We start from the raw sequence: 22460 nt of genomic DNA on the forward strand, positions 1-22460 counted from the left end.
AAATTTAGCTACTAAATAAGTAAGATCACTAGATACCTCTATAAAGTACATTAAATGATAGCTGTTGCAACTCCAGAATAACACATGGGATATACCAACCTCATATTCATAAATTTTCAAAGGAATATAATTTAAAAACTTACTATCATTTCAGAAAATTAATAAAGTCATTATATTAGAATATATTTAAAGAATGACACCAGTTTTAAAACAACAGAATTTTTGAGATAAGCTTCCCACTTTTTAATAGCATTAAAGAAGCCTTTTCTCATGAGACTTTCTTATCCCTTCTGTTAGTATTGATATTAATTCTATTACTTAGTATATCATTCAAACATTACTCATGATATTATAATGATGGATTTATTGTCACATTTTACAACTGATTGATATTTTTCCTGGTGATTTTACACGAACACATTTTAATTCTGAAAATTTCCCCAATAACAGGCTGTTATATCCATGCACTTTATAGTTATAGTCTTCTTAATGCTAATGGATTCACCTTTTATCTCTTTGGTGAATTTTACCCGATGAGAATCAGTCAGAGGTCTTGGTTGCTCATCAATATTATGAATATCAAGAACTTCACACATGAACTGAATTACAGGTTGTGCTTTGTAGAAGGCAGTGGCAGAAACTAAGTGGGGGGAACATAAAATAGTACAAATGTTAATGTTTCACTTCAAAATTGACTATAAACTTAAAATTAATTAACTATAAACTTAAACTGATACCTTAAGTATACTTGCATATACACATATATTAATTTCTCCAAAATTAAGCAGCTTTGTTTACCTCTAAGGCAAAAGAATAGAAAGACAAAATACTAGCTGTTATAACCCTTAAACCATCTATTCTTTACCACAGCTACAGACAAAAGGTTCAAAGTATGACAAGATTTAGAGGGGACAAAGGAGGTCAAGAGTCCTATAGAAAACAAGTTGAGGTGGGGGGGAAGGGAACTTTTTTTTTTATTTGCCAGTCCTGGGGCTTTAACTTGGGGCCTGGGTACTGTCTTTGAGCTTTCTCAAAGCAAGCACTCTATCACTTGAGCCACGGCACCAGTTACAGCTTTTCTGTGTATGTGGAACCTCCAACCCAGAGCTTCATGCAAACTAGGAAAGCATTCTACCACTAGGTCACACTCCAGGCCCTTGGGAATTCAACTGAGAGTCTTCCCTATCTTCTAATGATCTAAAATGATAGCGGTATTAAGTCTAATTTGAGGAAGTAATATTAAGGGTGTATCTTCTTGACAGTTACTGAGCAATAGTTATTAGTCCAACAATCAACATGATGAAATTCTCCTTTTCTTCTGACACTCAGGGCTTGGATACTGACTTTAGCTTTTCACTGGCATTAACCACTTGAGTCACATCTCCACTTCACATTATTTTTTTGTCCGTAGTGGGTCTTGAACTCTGGGCCTGGGGGCTGTCCCTGAGCTCCTCAGCTCAAGGCACTACCAGTTGAGCCACAGCAGCCACATTTTGTTTTCTGCTGGTAAATCGGAGATAAAGAATTTCACAGATTTTTTGTGCCCAGGCTGGCTTTGAACGATGATCCTCAGATCTCAGCCTCCCGAGTAGCTAGGATTACAGGTGTGAGTCACACCGGTGGCTGGCTCACTTTCTGATGGTTATTTAGAGAAAAGAGTCTCGTGGACTTTCTTCCCAGGGCTGGCTCTGAATTGTAGTTCTCAGATCTCAGCCTCCTGAGTAGCTAGGACTACAGGTAAGAGCCACCAGAACCTACTTCTTTTCCCCTTTTATTTTCTGCTTTGTTCTCTCTCTGTCTCTCATCCCTCACTCTGCCCCTCATACTGGAACCCCTCATATTGGAATTCAGGGCCTCTCACTTGGTAGGCAGGCAGTCTATCGCCTGAGCCATGCATCCACCCCTTTTTAGGCTTTAGGTTTTTTGCTTTCTTTCTTTTTTTTTTTTTGTGGGTCATGGGCTTGAACTCGGCCTGGGCCTGAGCTCTTCAGCTCAAGACACCGCTCTACCCTTGAGCCAAGCCCTACTTCCTGTTTTCTTGGGGTTAATTGGAGATAAGAGTCTCAGGTTCTTTTGTGCCCCGGCTGACTTTGAACCTTGATCCTCAGATCTCCTCCCACCTCCTGAGTAGCTAGGATTACAGGTATGAGCCACTGCGCCCAGCAGCTTTAGTTTTTTTTTTTTCCCCCTTCAGATAAAATCTGTGGTTTTGTTTTTGCTAGCTTTATTTGGACTTCAATCCTACCAAGTCTAGTTTATTTGTTGATATGGATCCAAACAATGATCCTCACAAGTAGTTGGATTGCCAGTGTGAGTTGCCATGCTTGGGCCCAAATTTTCTTTGTTTTTATTTTCTGATGAAATTAAGGACTGAATTCAGGCTTTGAGCTTGCTTGAAACACTACCACTTCAGCCATGGCCTTAGTTCTCTATTTCTCATTATGGAGCTGGGCTAGAAATCACTATGTAGCCCATGCTGGCTTTGAATTCATGATCTTTCTTCCTAAGTTTCCCTAGTACAACAACACATCGGTCCTACTTTTTCCTTTCTTTACTGCAGAAATAGCATATGAGTGAAGTTTTATCATAAAACCTCCAACAAAGTAAAGGCCCTCTCAAGTCTGAACCTTCCTCTCTCTCCAAGCATTTCTAAGAAGTAAGAAGTAGTAATCACCAGTAGACATATCAAAATATTTATCCTCTTAATATGCACCTGGATTAAAATTCAGATACAATTCATAGATGAGGCCAAATGATAAATGCTCTATGACTTATTTTAATTAACAGTGTCTTGAGAAATCTTTCCATTTCACTACATTTCTTCTTCTTTTTTTTTTTGCCAGTCCTGGGCTTGAGCTCAGGGCCTGAGCACTGTTCTTGGACTTTCTCAAGATTAGAGCTCTACCACTTGAGCCTCAGCACCACTTCTGGCTTTTTGTATGAATGTGGTACCAAGGAATCAAACCCGGGTCTTCATGCATGCTAGGCAAGCACTTTAACCACTAGGCCAAACTCCCGGCCCTTCACTACATTTCTTTTTTTCCCCCAGTCCTAGAGCTTGGAATCTGGCCTGAGCAATGTCTACGAGCTTCTTTTGCTAAAGACTAGCACTACCAAGTTGAGCCATAGCACAGCTTCTGGCTCTTTCTCAGTAGTTTATTGGAAATAAGAGTCTCATGGACTTCATGAGCCACTGGTGCCTGGTGTCTTTTCTTTATACAAGTACTTCTGAGAAGATCTTGTATGTACCGACACGGGACTATATCATTCTTTTTTATATTGAGTTGAAAAGGGGAAAACAAAATGCTTACACTTCAAAATAAAACTATATGTAAAAAAACAAACAATAAAATCTAGACAAATTTCAAAATCACTTAATAGTTCATGAACGTCTAAATTTAAAGCCAATGTACAAAAAATAAATTCTGTTACCCTAGCAAGCAACTTAAAATATTATTTTATTTTTTATTTTTATTTTATATTTTTTGCCAGTCCTGGGCTTAAGCTCAGGGCCTGAGCACTGTCCTTGGATTTTCCTCAAGGCTAGAGCTCTATCACTTGAGCCTCAGCACCACTTCCGGCTTTTTCCAAGTACGTGGTACCAAGGAATTGAACCTGGGTCTTCATGCATGCTAGGCAAGCACTCTACCACTAGATCAAACTCCCGGCCCTTAAAATATTATTTTAAAAGATAACAATCGGCCAGGAGTTTGGTCTAGTGGTAGAGTGCTTGCCTAGCATGCACAAAAACCTGGGTTCAATTCTCTGGTACCACGTACATAGAAAAAAAACTGTAAGCAGTGTTGTGACTCAAGTGGTATGCACTAGCCTTGAGAAAAGCCCAAGGACAGTGTGCAGGCCCTGAGTTCAAGCCCCAGGACTGGCACACACACAAAAAGATAACAATAATAATAAAGCAATTTATGGCAACTGGAATGCAGTCTAAACAAAAGATATGAAAGACCTAAAGAAAGCATAGATACATTACTGAAAAGTCTCAGTGGTAATTAAAATAATAGAGTAAATGTGATAATTTACACAAACAGACCAGCAGACTTATTCCAAGAGAGCTGAACAACATGATATAGCCACTTTAACCTCCCAAATTTAAGCAACTGATACTAAAAATAATATAAAAGAGCATAAAAATAGCCAAGACAACTTTTTTTTGTCAGTTATGGGACTTGAACTCTGGGCCTGGGTGTTGTCCCTGAGCTCTTCAGCTCAAGAGCCACAGTGCCACTTCTGGTTTTCCACTGGTTAACAGGAAATAACAGTCTCATGGACTTTAGTGCCTGGGTTGGCTTTGAACTTTGATCCCTAGATCTCACACTGTCTCTGAGCTCTACAGATCAAGGCTACTGCCCTACCCTTGAGCCAAGCCCCACTTCATGTTTTCTTTAAGTTAATTGGAGTCCTTTTGTGCCCCACGCTGGCTTTGAACCTTGATCCTCAGATCTCACCCACCTGAGTAGCTAGGATTACAGGTGAGAGCCACCGGGCCTGGCTAAGACAATTCTTAAGAAAAAGGTCTGGGCTGGGAGTCTAGCCTAATGGTAAGAATTCTTGCCTAGCATGCATGAAGAGCTAGGTTCAATTCCTTGGAATCACGTATGTAGAAAAAAGCCAGAAATGGTGTTGTGGCTCAACTTTATAGCTCTAGCCTAGAGAAAGCCAAAGGACAGTGCTCAGGCCCTGAGTTCAAGGCCTAGAACTAGAAAAAAAAATAAGGTCTGCCCTATCATTCACGAAGATCTGATATAAGGAATAAAGATAAGACACAGAAATCAGGTGCCAGTGGCTCACACCTATAATGCTACTCAGAGGCTGAGATCTGAGGATCAAAGTCAAGGCCAACCTGGCATGAAAGTCCATGAGACACTTCTCTCCAATTAACCACCAGAAAACTGGAAGTGGCGCAGGGGTAGGATAGTAGCCTTGAGTTGAAGAACTCAGGGACAACGTCCAGGCCCAGAGTTCAAGTCCCATGATGAACAACAACAACAAAAAAGACAGATCCACAGAAAAGCTTACCTCATATCATAGACAAAATAAAATTGCTATTAAAGAATTTAAATATGAAAGGAAAACAAAACTTTCAAGAAAAACACAGAATATTGCTATGTCCTTAGAAGAAAGATTGTTTAGACATGATATAAAAGCAAAACATAAAACTGCAAGAAAAAGAGCCAATAAAACTTTTTTTCTTTTTTCCTGTGCGAGTCTGAGGCTTGAACTCAGGGTTCAGACACTGCCCCTACTTTTTTTTTTTTGCCAGTTGTGGGCTTGGGCTCAGGGCCTGAGCACTGTCCTTGGACTTTCTCAAGGCTAGAGCTCTACCACTTGAGCCACAGCAGCACTTCTGGCTTTTTGCTATGTATGTGGTACCGAGGAATCGAACCCAGGTCTTAGTGCATGCTAGGCAAGCACTCTACCACTAGGCCCAAATCCTGGCCCCTGTCCCTAACTTTCTTGCTAAAGGTTAGCTCTCTACCACTTGAAACACAGGTTCTCTTGTGGTTTTGGTGGATTTTTTGAAGAGTCTCACAAACTTTGCTGACAGGCTTACTTGGAACTGTGATCATCAGTATTGCAGGCATAAACCACTAGTACCTGGCAGCATAAAACTTTTTAAAATACAGTGGACTGCTTGAAAACATGTAAAATACATATAACAAATAATTATTATCATTTAGACTAAGTAGAGTTGTACAAACCACAGTAAGATAATCCAAGTGGTAAACTGATACATGCAGATATTTCACAGCAAAGAAAATCTATGGCAAATATAATTTCACTGATTTTCTTAATATATGTAAAACATGATCAAGCAACTAGTCAAAATTACCCTAAAATTTCAAGACTAGTAAAACAAAATGATAATTCAACAGAAGAATAAAAGCCTTTAGGGTGTAGAATATAAACTTGAACAATCACCTGTGAGAGTAAATGGTAAAAATAAATAAGTAGAATATAAGAATATTCAATTCAGTTATTTCATCATATTGGAATATATACTTTTAAGAATTTCTTGGGAGACTCAAAAGTGGATATGAATATGAATAATTATCATAGCATGATTTGTTAACCTAAAAGTTAACAAAATAGGTAAATTATGATATAAATTAAAACCAATGGAAAGGCACCAGAATTCAAATACATAATATTGAAATAAAGTAGCTTAGGAATTTTAGGAAAATGAAATATTATTAACTTCTTGTATTAGCAGTATCTAGATAAATTCAACATGAGAAAAAGCAATTTGCCAAGATAGACTAGTGCACCAGAATCAGCGGGATACAATTTGTGAAAATAGCATATGTTTGTTATTAAAGTTAATAAATTACTGAGGTTATTTTATTTTCATTTAGGTTTTATAGTACATCTTAAAATCCATGTATCTTGATTTTTTTATTCATTAACAATTCATAAAATGCTTTTTAGAAATTTATTCTTTAATTTTTTTTCTACTTATAATTTATTTCTTGTAGTGCAAATCGACTGAACCGAGAGCCTCATTCATACTAGGCAAGTGCTCTATCCCTGAATTACACTCGGCCTCACTGAGATGTTAAGCAACTATAAATGCCACAAAGGTAAATAGAAGTAATTTGGAAATTATCCCAAGAAAGGTCCTAGAATCCTATTGTCCTGGTGTTATGGGTATCCTCCAATCCCATGTCTGCCCACTTTAGCCACCAGAACTACTGCCTAAGGACTGGGGAGATGAGAGATGACAGGACAATGTGTATTATTCAATTCACAAAGTATAAGGAAACTACCATTTTGGGTCTCTGTGCAGGGAAAAAAAATGTCTCCTCCTTCCTGCTGATTTCTGCCTGCTTTATCCAGATATACTGAAATAAGACCTTGATGATACATTCACTTTGTGAGACTCTTCTTTCTGAAAAATATTTTTAAAATTGTTTTTTTATTGTCGGTCATGGGGCTTGAACTCTGGCCTTGGGCACTGTCCCTGAGCAATTCAGCTCAAGGCTTGTGTTCTACAACCTGAGCCATAGCACCACTTCTGTTATCTAGAGGTTAACTGTGGATAAGAGTCTCATGATTTTTGTGCCCAGGGCTGGCTTTGAGCAGTGATCCTAAGATATCAGCCTCCTGAGTAGCTAGGATTACAGGTGTGAGCCACCAGCACTTGGCTCAAATTCTTTTTACATATGACTCTCAAGGATCTATGATACCGTATGATCTGGGAAGCTGTGAAAACTCTTTATCTCTCACATCTGGTGACATAAACAGCAGAATATAACTTTCAATGCTAGGTCTAAAAGATACTACAGTTTTGTCTTGTTCCTTAATGGATTTCTTACTCTGGAAGAAGCCATCCACAAAACCCTGTGGAAAGATCCATGTGCAGGAATTGACACCTTCATAATTAGAAGTTTTTTCCAGCCTGTGGCTCAGGCCTGTAATCCTAGCTACTCAAGAGGCTGAGATCTAAGGATAACAGTTCAAAATCACTCTGGGCAAAAAGTCTGTAAGACTTACCTTCAATTAAATCACAGAAAAAGAGAAGTGGGGCTGTGGCTCAGGTGGTAGAGCAATAGGCTTAAGCCAAAGAAGCTCAGGGATAACACCTAGGCCTTGAATTCAAGCCCTAAGATGTGTGTGTGCGCACGCACACATGCACACGTGCACACGCACACACGCACACACACACATACACACAAAGACAATTTCAGTTTTTTTTTCCCCAAACCCCACTAAAAATATAAGGAATTAAAAGAATGTATTAACTTGTGAAGAGGGAACAACACGTTAAGAAACATTTTGAAAATGGGTAAGTTCTAACTGACAGTTATTATAACTGACTGATATGTTGAGAAAAATAAGACCCAATCCAATTTACATAAGTCCTCAATGCAGTTTGAACAGGTGCCTCTGGAACTAGTGATAAAACGGATGGGAGCCAGGTGCTAGTGGCTCACACCCGTAATCCTAGCCACTCAGGAGGCTAAGATCTGACAATTGCGGTTCAAAGCCAGCCTGGGAACTAAAGTCCTGTGAGACTCTTATCTCCAATTAACAACCAAAAAACCAGAAGTGGCACTGGGATTCAGTGTGGTAGAGTGCTAGCCTTGAGCTAAGGAGCTCAGGGTCAGTGCTGGGGCCTAAAGTTCAAGCCCCACAATGGACCACAAAAAACAAAACAACAACAAAAAGCCAGGTATGCTCCTGTAATCCTAGCTCTCAGGAGGCTGACATCTGAGGATCAAGGTTTAAAGCCAATGAGGCCACTGAAGTCCGTGAGACTCTTATTTCCAATTAACTACTAGAAAACTGGATGTTGCACTGTAGCTCAAAGAGTAGGGCAGTAGCGCTGAGCTGAAGAGCTCAGGGACAGCACCCAGACCCAGAGTTCAAGGCCCATGACTGGGAGGGGGGGGAGGGAGAAGGATGAGGATAGTGCAGAAAAAGAAATGAGCACTCTGAGAAACTTATGGAGTCCTAAAATGCTGACCCTCTTCCTTGCATAAATCTGGAGATTTAGTTTTTGTAAAAGGTAGGCAAAGGCTCTCTGGAAGTATGCCAGGCATAGTCAAGGGCTAGGGACTATACATAAATAGGAGATTAAAGTTGGATGCAGTGGCTCACGCCTGTAATCCTAGCTACTCAGGAGGCTGAGATCTGAGGATCAAGATTCAAAGCCAGCCAGGGCACAAAAGGACCAGAGACTCTTATCTCCAATTAACCTCTAAAAAATGGGAAGTGGGGCTTGGCTCACGGGTAGGGTAGTAGCCAAGAGCTAAAGAGCTCAGGGACAACGCCCAGGCCCAGTGGCAGGGGCAGGGCAGTAACTTTGAGCTGAAGAGCTCAGGGACAGCTGTGTTCAAACCCCATGACCCACAAAAAAATAAGTAAATAAAATGAAATACAAATTAAAAAAAAAAAACAGATTAAATGGCGAAAACATACTGTTTGACACTGAAATTTCCCTGGATAGAAACCCTACCTAGAAAAAAAAAAAAAAAAAGAAACCCTACCTAGACTGTTAATCATTTGTATAGGAGTTTGGGAGACACATCTTTGGGTAAATCTTGACCTGACAAGAGACCTAAGGATCCAAACATAAATTCTCTAATTTCAACCCACTGAGCTCACATTTTTTTTTTTAAAGATGGAGTCTCGATGACCTCAAATTTAAGATCCTCTTGCCTGATCTACCTAACTTCTGGGATGTAAAGTGTTTAAGAGAGCTCAGGGGACCCAGAAATAGAACCACATACCTATGGGCAACTTGTATTTGACAAAGGAGCCAAAGATATACAGTGGAACAAATACAGTTTATTCAATTATTGGTGCTGGCAAAACTGGGCAGCCACATGCAGAAAACTAAAAATTGACCCTAGCCTTTCACCATGCACAAGCATTAACTGAAAGTGGATCAAAGACCTCAATGTCAGACCGGAAACTGTGAAACTGCTACATGGTAAAGTAGGAGAGACACTGGAACTCATAGGCACAGGCAACAGATTCCTGAACTGAATCCCAGGGTCACAACAGATTGAAGAGAGATTCGATAAATGGGACTACCTAAAAATAAAAAGTTTCTGTACAGATAAAAACATAGTTGCAAAAGTAGAGAGACAGCCAACCAGTTGGGAAAAGATATTCACCAACAATATATCTGACAAATGCTTAATATCCAGTATCTACAGGGAACTCAAGAAACTAATCCCCCGAAAACCCAATAAACCATTCACTAAATGGGCAAAGGAACTAAAGAGAGACTTATCAGAAGAGATAAAAATGGCAGAAAAGCATATGAGAAAATGTTCATCATCTATGGTCATAAAGGAAATGCAAATAAAAACAACCCTAAGATACCACCTTAACCCAACAAGAATGGCCAAGATTTTGAACTCAGACAATGACAGTTGCTGGCGGGGTTGTGGAGAAAAAGGAACCCTACTACACTGCTGGTGGGAATGTAGACTAGTCCAGCCACTCTGGAAAGCAGTGTGGAGGTTCCTTAAAGAACTGAAAATAGACCTTCCCTATGATCCCGCCATACCACTTCTGGGCATCTATCCTGAACATCATGACCCAAGATATTATAAGGACACCTGCTCAATTATGTTTATCTCTGCACTATTCACAATAGCCAGGGGATGGAAACAATCCAGATGCCCTACTGCAGATGAATGGATACAGAAAATGTGGTATATATACACAATGGAATTCTACATAGCCAACAGACAAGATAAAATAATGGCATTCGCAAGGAAGTGGATGAATCTAGAGCAAATCATGTTGAGTGAGACAAATCAAGACCTAAGGAACAAAAGGCGCATGGTATCCTTAATATGTGGCTATTAAATCCAAAGAGTACAAGAGTGAGGACTCAATAACTGCATACCCAAAGCTATGGACATGGTAATGGAAATATAAACATAACTATATAGACATAAAAACCTATGACTCCATAGATAATGTTTTATTTCATAAATTAATATGTTTCTATGACATACAAACCCGTAGCCTAATTTTGATTAAGTTCTAAATACTAAGTCCCAGTGATTGTAAATAGAGATTTCATCCTTGAACACTTGTTTGTTAAACCTTTCATTTAAAATATGATGTAAAAATCAACGTTAATAAATTCTCTAATAAAAAAAATCAAGAGTAAATTTCATTTGAACTCTAAAAAAAAAAGAGAGAGAGAGAGAGCTCAGGGACAGTGCCCAGGCCCAGAGTTCAAGCCCCACAACTGACAAAAAAAAAAAAATCATTATAAATTACAAGTGGGATAAATTCTATGAGAGACGTGTGCAGAAGGGTGGACAGTGTTTTTGATCTTTCCTGTTATATATGTTGAAAATGAGTTGAGAAGTCAGTTGTGACCTGAGAATAGGCTTTGGGTGATTGGATGGATGGTGGTACCAATTAGCAGAATGAGGCCAGGGAGGAGAAGGGGAGACTGAGAATTCTGCTTTGATCCATGTTAAACTTGAGATCAGTAGGCCAAGAGGTTTATTCAAAGGCCAGAGGTTTTACACTGGGAGTATGGTATAAAGTGGTGTTTAAACCACGCCTGGACTAGGAGTTTGGCCTAGTGGTAGAGTGCTTGCCTAGCATTCATGAAGACACAGGTTCGACTACTTGGTACCACATACTGAAAAAGCTGGAAGTGGTGTTGTGGTGTCGAGTGCTAGCCTTAAAAAGCACAAGGACAGAGCTCAGGCCTAGAATTCAAGCCCCAGGACTGGCAAAAAAAAAAAAAAAAAGTCATGAATCTGGGGGCTGAGAATGCAGCCTAGTGGTAGAGTGCTTGCCTAACATGCACAAAGCCCTGGTTGGATTCCTCAGTACCACATACACAGAAAAAGCTGGAAGTGGTGCTGTGGATCAAGTGGTAGAGTGCTAGCATTGAGAAAGCTCAAGCATAGTGCCCAGACTCTAAGTTCAAGCCCCAGACTGGGGAAAAAAAAAAAGGGGTGGGCTGGGAGTTTGGCCTAGAGATAGAGTGCATGCACAAAAACCCAGGTTTGATTCCTCGGTCAAATGGTAGATTTCTAGCCTTAAGAAAATCCACGGACAGTGCTCAGGCCCTGAGCTCAAGCCCAGAACTGTCAAAAAAAAAAAAAAAAAAAAGAAAGGTTAAAAAAAGTGCTTAACACCACGGTTTAGAAGATGATTTGGATTTGGGAGCTAGTGCTGTGACTCATAGCACTGTAATCCTAGCTACTCAGAAGGTTGAGATCTGAGGATCAAGGGTCAAAGCCAGCTGGGCACAAAAGCCAGTCCGACCAGAGACTCTTATCTCTAATTAACCTCAGGGTAGGGTGGTAGTCTTGAGCTGAAGAGCTCAGGGACTGTGCCTAGGCCGAATTCAAGCCCTATGACCCACAAAAAAGAAAAAGAAAGGAAAAGAAAATGACTTGAGATGTTGGAGTGTGGCACAGGAATAGGGCACCTCAGTGGGGCACTCTGCAGAAGAGAATGCCATCACCAAAAATTTGACAAACAAGCACAAAGAGCAGGCAGCGTGCATCCTATTTATCCTACAGACCTGCCCCTCTGCTCAAATTGGTTGAATTCAGGTTCACAATCTGTTTAGCATTGGCTAGTGTGAATAGGGTAAGATGCATTTACATAAGGTGACCATTAAAAGACTTAAAATGAACGGTATACAAAAGCAATCTCAGAACATAGTCACACTCTCTGCCAGGTCTTAAACAATCTTAACTATGTCTCCTAATGTATATCTTAATTCTACCTTGAAACAATCGCAAAGCAGTTCCTCTTTTGCATTTTTTTTTTTCCCTTTGGAGTGGTTGGTAATGGGGCTTAAACTCAGGGCCTGCCCTGGGTTGCACTGTCCCTAAGCTTTTTCTCTCAAAGCTAGTGCTCTACCACTTTGAGTCACAGCACGACTTCTAGTTTGCTGGTGGTGAACAGGAGATAAAGGGTCTCACTGATTGGACTGACTTCAACCATGACCCTCAGTTCTCAACCTACTGTAACTAGGATTATAGGTGTGAGCCATCAGTGCCAAACTGTTTTCCTTTCTTTACTTGCCAGTATTGTCTTAGCGGAACAATCAAGAAGAGCTAAGCTACCAGGCCAAAGCAGGAATTTTTAAACAATACACTTAGATAGAAAAGAAGGCCTTTGCTATGTAGATGGCTCACACCTGTAATCCTAGCTACTCAGGAGGCTGAGATCTGATTATCCTAGTTTGAAGCCAGCCTAGACAGTCTCCATGAGGTGCTTATCTTCAGTTAACCATCAGAAAACTAGAAATGGAGCCGTGACTCAACGTGGTAGAGTGCTAGCTTTGCACGAAAGAGCTCAGGGACAAGCCCCACGCTCTGAGTTCAAGCCCCACGACTGACAAAAAGAAAAAGAAGGCATTTTGCACAATGCCCAACTCATATTTTTAGCTCCCACCACTAGTTTCTTAGACTTAACTACATAGCAAATGTTTCTATCCATATATTATCTATGGAATCCTCAAACTTTAGACATGTTAACACAAGACCTTTCTATATGTGGTATATACTGCCAACCAGCCAGCCACAGTAATCAATCTACTGCCCATAATCAGTTGGCAGAAATCTGAGTTACCAGTGTGAATTACACTGGAGGGGATGCCCTTCTTGGAAGCCAGTTTACCACAGAGCACAGTAATGCAATTGAAGATTGTTTCAAGAATTAAGTCTTCATGGAAGAACTTCAAGGCAAGTTGTTAATGTTTTTGCCTTATTGTGGCAGCTTGGTTAGAGTACTAGTTGTCATTTATTAAACCAAACATTACTCTAGATGTTGCTATGAAGCTATTTGTAGTTAAAATTTGTAATTAAAAACAGTTGATTTTATGTAAAGAAGATTTACCTGAGTAGTCCATTCATTTAATTGAAAGGCCTAAAAGTAAGGCTGAGGCTTGAGGGGCAAAAGAGAATCTAGTGGTAGACAAGAACTTCAGATTTGTAGTCCATCCCTCTAGGCAGATAAGGGATTTAAAATACTTCTATGTATTTCCTACTGGTTCTATTTCCCTTGTTGAGTCCTGACTTGATATCCTTGTAGTTTATTTGCAAAGATAATTCTCAGACATCTAGTAAAGCTTCTGGTTTATTTCTTTCCAATCAGTTCCATATACAAGTCACTACACCTCTGATTTTTGTTCTTCTTTGCTGTGGCTTTGTCTAAATTTTCCCTTAAGCTTTATTTCCACTAAAGGTTAGTGCTCTATCACTTGAGCCACAGCTTCACTTCTAGCTTTTTGGTGGTTAATTGGAGATAAGAGTCTCCTGAACTTTACAACCTGGGCTGACTTTGAAACATGCATGATCCTCAGGTGCCAATCAATTAATCTTAATTAATCTGCAGTTAATAGTTCTTAACCTTAGTATTTCACCTTATTTAATCCTTGGAATATGTTCCTTTCTCTCCATCCCACATTAGATTGTTACCATCTCTTACCTGAACTAGTGATTGAAAAGCCTCCTAACTGGCTTCTTAGATTAGTTTTTTTGTCCTCTATCTATTCTCCACACTGCTGTCAGAAGTCTCTTTCTGGAAAACAAATACGATCATGTCACTACCCTTCTTAAAAACCTATGAAATCTCCCAACCTAAAGGACAGAAATAACTTTTTACTTCATCAATTTTTAAAAAATCTTTTATTTCCTTCTACTCTCTTTGCATTAACTTTTTTGCTATTTTCTAACTCACTGAGATGAATGTTTAGGCCACCAGCACTTTTATTCTTGGAAGTTTTAAATTCTCCCTAAGCATGCTAGATCACACCAGTTCTGATATGCATTAATTTTTTTCTTTTGGTCGGTCGTGGGATTTGAACCCTGGGCCTGGGCGCTGTCTTTGAGCTCTTCATCTGAAGGCTACCACCCTACCCCTTGAGCCACAGCCCCATTTCCTTGACATGCATTACTATTAATCAGTTCAATGTATGTATATACATATGTTTATATATGCGTATACATGCACATCTGTTTATATATGCATTACATGTATATATGTTTATATATGTGTATGTGTATATGTGTGTGTGTATATATATATGTATATGTATATATATATATATATTTTTTTTTTTGTAAGTCACAGTGCCTGGACACTGTCCCTGAGCTCTTCAGCTCAAGGCTACCACCCTACTCCTGGGCCTGGGCATTGTCCCTGAGTTGTTCAGCTCAAGGCTACTGCCCTACCCCTTGAGCACCACTTCTAATTTTCTAGTGGTTAATTGGAGGTAAGAGTTTCATGAACTTTAGTGCCCCAGCTGGCTTTGAACTATAATCCTCAGATCTCAGCCTCCTAAGTAGCTAGGATTATAGGCGTGAGCCACCACACCCAGCTTCTTTTTGATTTTTGATAGTTATTAACTCTTTCTTAAAAATTCCCAGTGCTAGACTATGATAAGTTCCAGTATAATTATATGGTAATTTAGTTCCAAGATTTCCTACCTTTTTCCCTAGGACCTGTATAGAATGACAGAGAGATTGTTAAGGAAAAAATTTAGTAAAATTAAGATAATTAAAACAAGAAAATGCCAAATTATGAGTAAATATGACCCAAAGTACTTGAGACTAGCAAAACCTATGTCAGAAGCCCCATCTGAGCAATGGAGAATAACAAGAAGTATATAGAAGCCTAGCAGGAGAATACAAAATCTTCACTCCAAAAAGAGAAAAGTCCCATTTGAGAATGGGACAAGCTGGAAGCGAAGCCTAGTGGTAGAGTGCTTGCCTTGCATGCATGAAGCCCTAGGTTCAATTTCTCACCACCATACACACAGAAAAAGCCAGAAGTAGTGCTGTAGCTCAAGTGGCAGAGCACTAGCCTTGAGCAAAACATGTTCAAGGACAGTGCCCAGGCCCTGAATTCAAGCCCCAGGACTGGCAAAAAAAAAAAAAAAAAAAAAAAAAGAATGGGACAATGACAATGTTTAGAACTGAGACTACATGGTGAATCTCAGAAGGAAGTAGAGAAAGAGGTACACAAAATATCATAGGGTAAGTGTAAAGTAATTTAGAAGTAACAATTTCAAAAAAATTTACCATTTTAAAAGTGAAACTTTTCTTTTTTTAATTGTAATTAACAGAAGGATTTCATTATATTCACCAAATAGAAGGTGCATTAGTGAAACCTACTTTTCTTTTGCAATTTTTATTTTCAAATAATTTAAAACTTAAAAAAAGTTATAAAACAGTACCAAAAAACGCTTACATGCCGTTTACAAACTCTCTAATTGTTAAAATCTAGGGCTGGGAGTATGGCCTAGGGGTAGAGTGCTTGCCTAGCATGCATGAAGCTAGGGAGTTTGATTCCTCAATACCACATACACGGAAAAAGTGGGAAGTAGAACTGTGGTTCAAGTGGTAAAGCACTACTAGCCTTGAGAAACCTCAAGGACAGTGCTCAGGCACAGAGTTCAAGCACCAGGACTGGTGCAAAAAAAAAAAAAAAAAGAGGTCAAAGATGTATCCTTTAGAAGTAAGAACTTGGAGGAACCTACAAAAATTGCACTAGTTAAAATACTTAAGTTATGGAGAGGCACAAGGGTTATGGTGGCATTTGGAAGAATGAATCCATCCATCAACATAAGGGAGGACAGAGGACTGGAGAAGAGAAAATTGGAGAAACAACTGTGCTAAGTTGCAACTAATGTTCCTCCTACCATCTTCTAATAGGTAGTTAGAAAGAATCACATTTCATTCAAATTTGAACAACAAAATAAAGCATCCATCCAAAGTCACCAGAGGAAAAAAATGTAATAAAAGCAGTGAATTATCATTAATGGAAACTCACTACACAAAATCATCATAAAGTAAATGGGTAATAAAATAATTCAGGGACTGGGAATGTGGCTCAGCAGTGGAGCGCTTGCATAGCATGCTTAAAGCTCTGAGTTCAATTCCTCAATACCACATAAACAGAAAAAAGACAAAAGTGGCAATTGGCTCAAGTGGTAGAGTGGTAGCCTTGAGTAAAAGAAGCTCAGGGATAGTGCCCAGGCCCTGAGTTCAAGGCCCAGGACCTGGGGTGGGGGGGGGGGGAATTCACTGCTAGCAATAACTAGTTATTAAAGGGGAGGAAGGAAGAAGAGGAGAATAAAATTCCTTAGGGGACCTACTGGACAAGGCATTAACAAAGAGAAGCACATGAATGTAGAAAAGGTAAAAACTGGGAGGAAAAATGTTCTAATATTAGATGTATCATATAGACATAGAAAATGTACAACTTAAAAGTTTGATACACACAAAAAAAAAACAGGAAAAAGATATGAAGTAATTTGACAAAACAAAGACTAAGACTTTCCTATTCATTAAAAAGAAAACAAAAAACTTTTGTTGCTTTGGTTAGTTGTGAGGCTTGAAGTCAGGGTCTAGGCACTGTTCCTGAGCTCTTCAGTTCACAGATAGCACCCTACCATGTTGAACCACAGTGCCATTTCCAATTTTCTGGTGGTTTATTGGAGATAGAAGTCTCATGGACTGGGCTGGGAGTTTGGCCTAGTGGTAGAGTGCTTGCCTAGCATGCACAAAGACCCAGGTTTGATTCCTCGGTACCACGGTACCACATGCATAGAAAAAAAAAAAAAAAAGCTGGAAGTGGTGTTGAGGCTCAAGTGGTAGAGCCCTAGCCTTGAGAAAGTCCAAGGACAGGGCCAAGGCCCTGAGCTCAAGCTCAGGACTGGCAAAAAAAAAAAAAAAAAAAAAAAAAAAAAGTCTCATGGACTTTCGTGCCTGGGCTAGCTTTTAACTGAGATCCTTAGATCTCAGCCTCCTGAGTATCTAGGGTTTACAGGCATGAATCATCAGCGCCCAGCAACAAAAACACTTTTAACTAACCTGACTAATAACAAAACAATTCTATGCCATATCAAGATATATCTGTAATTAAGAAAGTATAGTTGAGTGCTAGTAGCTTACGCCTGTAATACTAACTACTGAGGAGGCTGAGATCTAAGGACTGTGGTTCAAAGCCAGCCTGAGCACAAAAGTCCATGGAATTCTCATCTCCAATTAAACACAGAAAACTGGAAGTGTGGCTCAGTGGCAGAGCGCTAGGCTTGAGCTGAAAGAGTTTAGGGACAGTGCTCAGGCCCAGAGTTCAACTACAATGACTGACCAAAAACAAAAACACAACAAATTGTAGGACAATACAAGTGTGCTGTAGTGGCATGTACCAGCTAATTGGGAGTCCAAGGTAGGTGGCTTATTTGAGCCCAAGAGTTCAATAACAGCATGGACCATGTGGGAAACCTAGAAGATTCAAGGTGAGTTTTTCTTTCCTACCTCTCTTCAAAATGAAATTTTAAACAGGGCTAATGTAATGTTTATTTCGTTATTTCATATGTATTTGGCCTTGAGTTCAATCTTCAGTGGGGGATAAGGAGGTTAAAAAAAAAAAAAAAGGAAAAAACCCAAAAGAAAACAGCAGAAAGAAATATGGACCAGGACCACATTCTTTGATTAACAAAATAATGTAACTAGAAATACATTTTCAAAAAGTGAGAAAACAAACTGGGCACGTTGGCTTGCGCCTAGAATCCTAGCTACTCAGGAGGCTGAGATCTGACAATCCCGGTTCAAAGGCAGACCTAGCACTAACGTCTGAGAGACTCTTATCTCCAATTAACCACTAGAAAACAAGAAGTGGTTTATGTGGCTCAAGGGGTAGGGCAGTAGCCTTGAGCTGAAGAGCTCAGGGACAACACCTAGACCCAGGCTCAAGCACCAAGACCTACAAAAAAAAAAGTGAAAAACAAAAAGACCTCCAACTAAAAATTTTAAGTTTCTTAAACAATATGTGGATCATAAGAGGAATACATACAAAATTTTGCAGTTCCTAGAAAATTATATAATAAAAACACTACAACATATTAGTAAATAAGAGCCTTCCATTAACAGGGATTAAAGTTCATTGTTTTCAACAATTTTTTCAACAATTTTACTACTAAAAAAAGATGATTCAAGAAATGGTAAGAAACTACACTATAAATTCTATATATTGGGCCAGAATTTGGTCTAGTGGTAAGAGTGCTTGCCTAGCATGCATGAAGACCCAGATTCGATTCCTCCGTACCACATATAAAGAAAAAAGCTGGAAGTGGTACTGTGGCTCAAGTGGTAGAGTTCTAGCCTTAGCAAAAATAAATAAATAAAAATAAATTCTATATGTTTAATCAGACAATTCTAGTAGAAAAGGTATAAGGAAATAGGTACTTCCATTCGTCGACATAAATATTTACAACCTTGCTGGGTATTGATGGTTCACATGTGTAATCCTAGCTACTCAAGAGGCTGAGATCCGAGGACTGTGGTTCAAAGTCAGCTCAAGGCAGAAGAATCTATGAGACTCCTATCTCCAACTCACCACCAGAAAACTAAAAGTATAGCTAAGGCTTAAGTAGCAGAGCACCAGACTTGAGTTAAAAGCTGAGGGACAACTTCCTAGCACAGAGTACTGGCACAAAAACTAAATTAATTTTAAAAATGTACAACCTTTATGAAAGGCAATATGGCAACAATTATCACAATGATAATATATTTACTCTTAACTCCTCAGTCTCACTTTCAGGAATTCATCTTGCAGACACATCTCAATAAATTTGAAATTATATTTAGAAATTGCAAGGGGTCTGATTGGTTAAATAAACCATCTCTCAATTTTACAAAAGAGGAGGAAATTGTATACTGATTTGGGAAGATCTAAGGCTCTTGGAACAATAATTCTAGATTCTGGGTAGAAATGGTAGACTAAGGCCAAAATAACCTGCAGTGTCAGAAAGCAAGTATGCTATCAATGAACAGTAATTAAGACATTGTGCTGTGCCACATAACTATGCCATCTAACAAGAAAAGAATAACAGAATTGGAAAAATAAATTATTTGATTATAAGTAATCAATTATTAGAATAGCAATTGGACTGTTTAGAAAACTCACAAAAAAAAGAGACCTATAAGGTAGTTGCTGGTGGCTCATGCCTATAACCCTAGCTACTCAGGAGGCTAAGGTCTGAGGATCACAGTTCATAGCCAGCCTAGGTAGGAAAGGCTGTGGAACACTTATCTCCAATTAATCACCAGAAAACTGGAGACAGAGGTATGGCTCAAAGTGGTAGAGCACTAGCCTTGAGCATAAAGACATTCAAAGGACAACATCCAAGGCTCTAAGTTATAAATCTACAAATGACAAAAAAAAAAAGACCTCTAAAAATACTAACTAATCTCTAGTTAACCTAATTAATTTTGGTGGCACTAGTATTGTACAACTCTAAGAATGACAAATGGGGGCTGGGAGTTTTGCCTAGAGGTAGAGTGTTTGGCTAGCATGCATAAAGATCTGGGTTTAATTCCTCAGTATCACATACACAGAAAAAGCCAGAAGTAATATGGTGGCTCAAATGGTGGCTTTAGCCTTGAGAAAAAAAAAAAAGAATGAGATAATGAAAAATGCATATAAAATATATTTTAAGCCAGGCAGTGGTGGCTCACACCTGTAATACTACCTACTTAGGAGGCTGAGATCTGAGAATCAGGGATCAAAGCCAGCCCAGGCAGGAAAGTCCGTGAAACTCATCTCCAGTTAACTACAGAAAACTAGAAAGTGGCGCTGTGGCTCAAGTGATAAAACAGATCAAGTGGTAGAGCGCTAGCCTTGAACATATACACATGCATTTGTTTTTTTTTGCCCTCCTGGGCCTTGAACTCAGGGCCTGAGCCACAGCACCACTTCTGGCTTTTTTCTATGTAACATAGTACCTAGGAATCGAACCCAGGTCTTCGTGCATGCTAGGTAAGCACTCTACTAGGCCAAACTCCCGTCCTATTTTTTTTTTAAACCAGAAGTAAGTCCAACTTCTGAAAGTGCTAGCTTTTATCTTAAAAAAATACAGGAGAAACAAGGTAACAACACAAAAGAATGAAAAGACAAACTCAGATTTGGGAATATTCTACAAGTTATATAATTAAGGCTCTTCAACAAGGCAATGTCATAAAAGAGAAATGAAGGGAGGGAGAGAAAGAATACTCTAATGAAAAAGATGTAACAACCAATGTGTAGATCTTGTTTGGATTCTAATTTGAGTCAACTAAGAAGAAAAACACATATTTGAGATAACAGAGAAACTTGGTTTTGGACAAGGTATTAGAAAATACTAAAAAAAAAAAAAAAAAAAGACTTAGGGGCTGAGAGTTTGGCCTAGTGATAGAGTGCTTGCCTAGCATGCATGAAGACCCGGGTTCGATTCCTCGGTACCCCACATACATAGCAAAAAGCCGGAAGTGGTGCTGAGGCTCAAGTGGTAGAGCTCTAGCCTTGAGAAAGTCCACGGACAGTGCTCAAGCCGAGCCCAAGCCCAGGACTGGCAAAAATAAATAAATAAATAAAAGACTTAAATTTCCTTGCATATAAAATATTATTATTGTATAAGAAAGCATCCATATTTTCAAAGATATGTGTAGGGACTAAATAGTAGGGACTAGTAGTAGGGACTAAATATGCTGCCCAGAATCTGATTTAAAAACTTAACTATATAGGAAAAAAAGTCGATAGATTAAAGGTAGAAAAATCCTGGCAACCTGAATAATGGTAACATACATGGCAGTTCATACTATTCTATTTACATAAGCCCAAAAGTGTTAGTTAAGAGAGCAGCTAAAAAATGAGAATTCCATGAGCAATACATTAGGCACCAGCAGTAGTCACAAATGCCTGGGGTCTCTTTCTTAATAAATGTATTTTATATTGAAATGTTGATCTTTAGTTAAAAGACAAAAGTAAATTGGTCTATAAAATAATTTTTCTCAGGGCTGGAAGTGTGGCTTAGCAGTAGAGTACTTGCCTAGCATGCACGAAGCCCTGAGTTTCGATTCTCCCAGTACCACATACAGAGAAAAAGCCAGAAGTGGTGCTATGACTCAAGTGGTAGAGCACTAGCCTTGAGAAAGCCCACGGACAGTGCTCAGGCTCTGAGTTCAAACCCCAAGATTAGCAAAAATAATAATAATAATAATTTTTCTCAGATGACTGCATCATAGCTTTTGTATTTCCTTCCATGTGTTTGCTTCATGTTTGGTAGTATTCCAAGTAAAGTTCTACATAGAGCTTTTTCAAATGAAACATAATAAAAATACAAAGATTTTTCCAGTTTGTCATAATATACATCTAAACATTCTTTAAGACACTAGTACACAATTAAATGTATAAAATTCACATGCATATGCCATATAGAAATCACCTACCCAATTCAGAATATAGTTTTAGTTTCCTTACCATCAATATTAAGCATCATTTTCCACATGGCTGGCCGAACAGATTGATGGAATCCAAACCATACTTCCCTGCCCCCTCCCAGAGGATGGTCATATCCTTCTGGAGCTGAGAAAAAGGAACGTCCCACGGGAGTGTATCTACAAATATTAAAATGGCATGCTTACTCTTTTCCTTCCTACAAACATTTTTTTCCCCATACAAGTGTGTAAATCTGGAGAACTAGGGAGCTTAGGGGAAACTAAATAACAACTTATCAAAATGATGTTAATAACTATAACCATATGAAACTAAAATAAATCCCCAACTTGTAAAAATAAAAAGTAGCCTTTCTCAATGAAAAAGTCTATCAACACCCTTCTCTGAAATTTTCCATTTTCAGTATCATTAGTTCATGAAAGACTAAATAGTATTTAAAATACTTTCTAAAAATCAATTAAGCGCCTATAATCCTAGCTAATCAGGAAGCTGAGATCTGAGGATTGAGGTTCAAAGCCAGCCTGGGCATTAAAAAGTCCATGAGACTCTTATCTCCAATTAAATCACCAGAAAACCAGAAGTGGGGAAGTGGTGCTATGGCCCAAGGGGTAGGGATAGCCTTGAGGTCAAGAGCTCAGGGACAACACCCAGGCCCAGGTATAGGGTGGTAGCCCTACCCCTTGAGCCATAGTGCCACTTCTGGTTTTCTGGTGGTT

At 39.0% G+C, this 22460-nt stretch overlaps 1 protein-coding gene across 2 annotated transcripts in view; it reads right to left on the reverse strand.

The window, feature by feature from the left end:
• The window catches only part of Ago3 (argonaute RISC catalytic component 3), an 82692-nt gene that overhangs the window by 42665 nt on the left and 17567 nt on the right, over positions 1 to 22460 (reverse strand). Inside the window, exons 1-3 of one of the 2 annotated variants that reach the window (XM_090335238.1) lie at positions 21769 to 21841; positions 13951 to 14043; positions 506 to 640 (exon numbers count right to left, since the gene is read on the reverse strand). In XM_090335238.1, coding sequence (XP_090191364.1) covers positions 506 to 596 — 91 coding nt within the window. In that variant the 5' untranslated portion in view covers positions 597 to 640; positions 13951 to 14043; positions 21769 to 21841. Of the gene's footprint in view, positions 1 to 505; positions 641 to 13950; positions 14044 to 21768; positions 21906 to 22460 lie in introns of those variants that run through there. The other variant, XM_090335237.1, reaches the window with a different exon arrangement.

The sequence above is a fragment of the Megascapheus bottae genome, chromosome 6 (assembly GCF_031878675.1).
Source record: "Megascapheus bottae isolate mThoBot1 chromosome 6, mThoBot2.hap1, whole genome shotgun sequence".
In the NCBI taxonomy this organism is placed as follows: Eukaryota; Metazoa; Chordata; class Mammalia; order Rodentia; family Geomyidae; genus Megascapheus; species Megascapheus bottae.